General features: G+C 40.7%; 1 protein-coding gene across 1 annotated transcript; it reads right to left on the bottom strand.

Annotated features, from left to right (window-relative positions):
* Positions 1-112: 112 nt before the first annotated feature.
* Positions 113-3581, bottom strand: LOC137104909 (forkhead box protein H1-like). The gene is made up of 3 exons (XM_067486769.1): positions 3160-3581; positions 2431-2535; positions 113-2216 (listed from the first exon to the last, which is right to left on the bottom strand). Exons 1-3 carry the CDS (start codon positions 3460-3462, stop codon positions 1242-1244), a joined length of 1383 nt encoding a protein of 460 aa, XP_067342870.1. The 5' UTR covers positions 3463-3581; the 3' UTR covers positions 113-1241.
* Between the last annotated feature and the right edge of the window lie 2657 nt (positions 3582-6238).

Genomic DNA, 6238 nt, shown 5'->3' with positions numbered 1-6238 from the left:
TGTTCCATGACTCTACACCCACAAAAGACACTTTTCTGCATAAACATTTTATTTATTTTACCCTTCTTACATTGACATTCTTTGTGTCGTGTTGCTACTTTAACTAGAAATTTCTTTTTCCATTTTTGCACCAAGTGACCACAGGCCCAATTTACTAGAATTTTTGTAATATTAACAAAGCACTTAAGCATTGCGGACAACCACTACAGACTGGCTTTAAAGATAAAGGAAGCCAAAGATGTAGACCAGTCAGGAATTAACATCTGAATTAACATGTTGAAAATGAGTAATAAATATAACTGTGACAAAGCTGAACTCAACATATACCTGTTCACATATATTGGCACTGGTATGCTGCTTGGTTGTTGTCACGACAAATAGGTTACAGACCTTTCTAAATTATGTCTAATTAATTCAAGTTGCCACAAGTGGACTATGGTTTTAGATGAGTCTTGATGATGCCTCGGGCAATCAAGACCTCATTTTTAGTGTCACAGCAATGGGTGGGAAGATGTTTGTAAATGGCGTGAGTTTTTGAATATGTTTTCATCTTTTAGTCATCTTCATCCCGTGGCTGACTAGACTGAATTTATAGGCAAAAATGGCATCTTCCATCGATCCATCATCTGTAACTGGACTAGACTGTGGGAGGGAGCCAGAGTAGTCAGAGGAAACCAACAACACTGAAAGAGTAGGTTCTTGCTGAATCCACTCTACAAAACTGGGGGGTGTACTGTATAGTTAAAATGAACAGCATTTTATAACACACAATGTTCAACTCCAAGACCTTTTCTTTTTTTTTTTTTTTTTTTGTACTGCTAAAACCTTTACCTAGACCACAGGAAAATTGCAAAAACTAACAACATTCACTGGTCGAGGTAGGCAGACATTTATGAGCAGTTTTCTTGGGGAGGCCCCAAATGACATTACAATAGTGCAAATAACCAGCTGTACAAAGTCCACGGGAAACATGTCTTAGTCTGAGGTAGATACTGTTAGTTTTGCACTTGTAGGCCACAGCAGGTAGACATCAGTTGAAATCAGTTAATGCAAGAAACAAAATTAAAAACAAAAGTAAAAAGTGCAAATTGTCTGTGCAAATAGCTCGCGGCAATAAACACAAATTAATTCTATGACTGAGGTAGTGGTTTTTTTTGTATAGTTAAAGTAGTGGTCCACAGATTAATGAAAGGCAAGAATGTCTTGACCTTTTTAAAAAAAAAAAAAAAAACCTGAGTCAGTCAGTACTGGTGGTACCTGTTTGAGGGAGGCCCATTCTGCAGTGTGTACTGACTAGGTGGTTGGTGATAATGTGAGTGAGAGGTCTGATTGGTTGATACTAGCACATCAAACACGCTTTTATTTGGAGGCACGGCCTGCAGCATATTGTCCAAGTCCACAATTAGGGGAGAGGCTGAGACTGAAACTCTCCTGCTGGGGAGGATTGGCCAATATGCGTGACTTAAGAAGTGGCCAGGCCCCACAGGAGAGCTACCATAGCTGTAAATAGGAAGTCCACCATGCAGTGGCATTAGAGGACCTCTGTTGAACCGCATGCTGGGTGGGGCCACGGCATTGGGGGGGGCATATTTGGCATATGATGTGGGGAGTTCCCATGGAGGTGCAACACTTTCCCGTCTGGTCGATTTGTGCAGCGGTGCCCTACAGTCCTCACGATCACCTGACCCTGCTTCAGCAACAGGAGGAACACGCTTCCCAGACATCAACACAGTTTTCCACTCTTCATCAGATGAGGAAGAGGACGTGGATGCTGGACTGGCAGAGCTGGCAGAAGCACTATGGATAGATGATACATAAAGTGATTGTGGAGGAGGGGAAGAGTGGGGCTGCACCACCTCACCCCAACAGTCCCTAGTAGCCACATCCACATCCCCTGACACACTAGTTGGTCGTAGGCTGTGCAGCAAGGAGTCGATGGCGAAGGATGAGTCAAACTTTGGTTGGAACAAGTCCTCCTGTGATGAAGAGGGGATTCCAGAGCCCATGGGAGGGAGGGAGTTCACAGGATCAGAGGGGAGCTCAGACTCTGCCTTGTGTCCCTGCAGGATGTAGGGGGCCAGATCCTGGGCGAAGATTGTCTCATCCTGGCGTGACACAGCTGTGTTCTGTCTCTTGAGGAGCTCTAAAGGAACACGACTCAGCTCCACTGCCCAGAAATTGCCTTTGCCCTGAGGCTTACTGGGGTCCTTCAGCACCTACAGGTGGAGTGAGGATAAAAACCTCATCAGACCGGACTGACCTAGTTTCTCAACTTATCGTCACAATAACAGTGGATCAAAGACAAACGCAGCTTCCATCATTATCATTATGTATAACAAAATGTATTTCTAGCAGCATTTACTTCAAGACCACTTATTTAACACCAATGTGGATTGTATCCATTAAATTATAAAGTTTTGACAAACAAACCTTGACAAAGCAGTCATAAGAAGAGAGATTGTGTCGCACTGAATCCCGCCACCCTTTATAGTTTCCTTTGAAGAATGGGAAGAGAGTAGTGATCTCCTTAAGTATCTGGAAACAAAACCAAAATGTTTCAGCATGCCTGTCATACAAATGAGCAGACACAGAGTTTTGGATCTATTGTCACTTTAAAAAGTCTGTAACAGTAACTTAGTACTGTAACACGCACGTTGAGTGGATGCCAACTACATAGACTGTACACATCAGTTAAATCTATTCTTGAAAAAAAAAAAAAAAGCATTTTGGTATTCAGCAAATAAACAATATACAAATTAAAAAGACATCTTTTAAAATTCTGAACATAATACAGTGTTTATCAGGCCAACTGAAATGGTATTTTATGTACTGTATCTTATCACTGTCCTGATACAGATCAGTGTCTGGTTTCACTGCAGTCCAACCTTATCAGAGCAAACCAAGAATGGTGGGGATGCTAGTTGTTCAACTGTCACCAGGAGGTGGCTGGTTTGTGTTACTCTGTAAACAGTAAAATAGCCTCTTCTCCATGTATCGTTTCAATAAAAAGAGAATTTACAGGAAAAACTTTACATGCAATGAAAATTAATCTTTTAGTGATTTTTAAATAAAATACTGCTAGTAATAAATACTTACACATCATTGACTCAAAGTACTACACTGCTTACAGTCGTATGAACGGTGTATTTTCATAGTTACCTCAGATAATGTTAATTTCTTCTCTGGGGACCTTTGGATGACCATAGCAATCATCGCAAGATATGTGTACGGTGGCTTTGGATACCGCTGATAGTTCTTTTTCTTCCCACTGCCGGTGCTACTTTTCTCCTGTTCATTGTTCCATGTGTCCCCGGTAATCGTTTCCAGCTTGTAAGATCTGTCTTGAGCATTCAGGCATGATGAGCCTAGTAGAGTATCGTTATCCAAAAAGGCCATTGCACTGGTTAGATTGTCAGGGCCCGATGCGGCCTTCTCTGTGCACTGCTGCTGCTGTGGAGCCATCTGATGAAGCTGGTGGATTGGAGAACTCCACGTTACTCCGCTGGGAGAGAAGCTCTGCGCAGCTTTATGGAAGTCAAGGTGATGGTCGTGATGTTCTCCTAGGTGGGACAGAGCGGGTGGAGCCAAGATGCTGTGCTCTGCTTTGTCATGTTGATCAGCCAGAGAAGAGACCGGCCCGGACAGGAGCGCAGAGAGGGGGAGGGAGGTCAAATAGTCGGTCCTTAACTTCTGGCAAACCACTGGCTCCAGGCTGACTCTATTTGAAGAGCAAACAATTAACAGTTTAATGTAAATCCCGCTGTGTAATCGAGGAGAATGACGCGTTATCTGAGAGCAGAATGACTGGTCGCCCCAGGGGTGGTTTGGTTTGGAAACATTCACTGCTTCCAAGATTTACGCACACAAATTAATGTGCATATTTGGCATAGGTAATACATTTTAAAAAATAGAACATTCAAAAGTAGTTTAATAAATAAGTGCAACGTTGATCTAAAAGTAGCAATGCTTTTCTTCTCGAGATACAAGCTAAATGTAAGCTCGTGTGGGGGTGGGGTGGAGTACAAGAAAGAAGTCATTTCGATTAAAGCTTAGCGTGTGCAATCAACACTTTTTGTAAAGCAATAAACATATGGAAAGACTGATATGCAAAAATTGTCATTAGCAGTAAATTGTGAACCTTAAACATTTTACATTCATTTAATCTGCCTATTTATAATGAGAAATAAATTCTTTCAAGTATCCGATTGACCGAGGCTATTGCTGTAAGCTGAGAGGGTAGCCTCTCCAACAAGGCAAATCTGGTTTTAGGACAATTTACAGATTTTCCAACTACTGATAAGTAAGCAAATCATTTGGAGGCATAGAGCTCAGAATGCGCAACAGTCGAGTGGGGGGTGCCACAGCAGGTTCTCCCTCGGATTTTGCAGGACTCCTTTCAGTGTTGAAAGACTTGGTTTCGGGAATGCATGTCTTTTGTTAAAATTAACGCTGTGCTAATGTGCAAACACTTGCTTCCCAGCAAGACAGTGAAAACAAATTGCATTAGAAGGAACGTCATTGGAAAGCAGGGGACACTTTCCATAGAAGCTGCTTAGCAAGTGTCGTATGGGGCCGGGCTTTCACACCTTAAACATGAGCAATCATGTACCTCCCCCAGAAAAAAAATGTTAGAAACTGCTCCTAAAACACGAACTACTCAAAGTGTGAATCAACAACATACTGAATCTTTCCATAACGTGTCACACTTCCAAAAGGTCGGACTTTGCAGCCTTTATTTAGCCATTTATTTTGTGATGGCTATAGTTGGTAATATTAAACGCAAGTTTCTTTACTGCAGCGGTTGTGCCTTTTTTTGCCTCAATTTTACAAAATAAATAAAGACAAAGGACAGGAAGAAACAAAGTCCTGGGTGAAACAAAGGAGATTTACCTTGTTCTTCTAATCAATTTCACATAAACATATTTCCACCATGTTTTGATGTTGCCTGACCATTTAGCAGGACATTTAATCTACAAAGTGGTGCCTGTGGACCTTTCTGCAAATTTCTCCTAAAACTTCAAATGCAACCGTGTTTGTTTTGATGACCCCAAAAAGCACATGACTTCTCCATTACAGTGCAAATGGCACATCGTGGGTATCAAAGGACTGCAAATCTAAAGGATTTTTGTTCTGCACAAACACCCTGATGTCTTATTGATAAATAATTTTTTGGTGTGACAACACTTATCACACCGTTTTACAGCTTTTGAAATGTTTGTAGATACAATGTGTAATTTTGTTTTCCAGGTCAAATGGCCTTCCTAACATGGTGAGCAACAAACCACCTTCACCTGCTGTGCTCAGCATCAAGGTTTGTCTTCTCCTCTTGCTACACAAACTGTTCCATGGTCAGAAAACTTGACTCTCTCTAGTGGTTTCACTCACAACTCAGTTGATAACATGTTATTTGAGTTATTTTGTGAGCTGGTAATTAAACATGTACAGGCAAACCCCTTCACCATAATTCACAATGTGTAGACCCTAATTTAAAAGCCTTCTCACAAGAGAGTGCTCAGTGCCAAACACAATGGTTTAAATACAAACGGTCAATCTATCTCTTCCTGTCTGCTGGAGTGCCTGTTAATAGGTTTTGTCTGGATTAGTGCGATATACAAGACAATAATGGGAGAGCATATGAATAGGATAGCATCCAGAACAAGGCTGTTCACATAGGCTGATTGTGTATGGACAAATCCCTCCTAAGCTGTCCTGGGTGCATCCTGATACTGACATGGAGAGGATGAATGAAGTTTATCTTCTCTGTGGCAAAGAAGGAGGAAATGAGAGAAAGTTTTTATTGTGCTGCTACTGTTTCACTACTGCAAGAATTATTACATATATTATACACTTTGTTTTTGTTTTTTTTTTATCTTTTTGCAACTATTACAATAAGTGATATAAGATTTATTGACACTGTAAAAAATCTATTATGGTATTTTGAACCCTTGCTTCTGTCAAACACAATTGTAATCCATATTACTTTGTTTAATTGAAGGACCTGCATCATTCAATCCAATTTATATTTTCAAGAATTGGCTTAAAGGTAAAATAAATTTTTTTTCTCTCAACTACTAAGATTTTTGATTGGAGATATCAGTCTCTGATTCTATGTAATGCATTATAAAGTTACATTTAAGACAATTCATCTCTCCCACAAAAAGGCACCCAGGCTCCTAATCCACAGAACAAAAAGTTCCACTCTCAAAAATAGGTTCCCAGCAAAGTTTGTAGATGATTC

The sequence above is a fragment of the Channa argus genome, chromosome 19, assembly GCF_033026475.1.
Source record: "Channa argus isolate prfri chromosome 19, Channa argus male v1.0, whole genome shotgun sequence".
In the NCBI taxonomy this organism is placed as follows: Eukaryota; Metazoa; Chordata; class Actinopteri; order Anabantiformes; family Channidae; genus Channa; species Channa argus.
The sequence above is the reverse complement of the archived record's forward strand: the minus strand, read 5'-3'. Positions and strand labels throughout refer to the sequence as shown.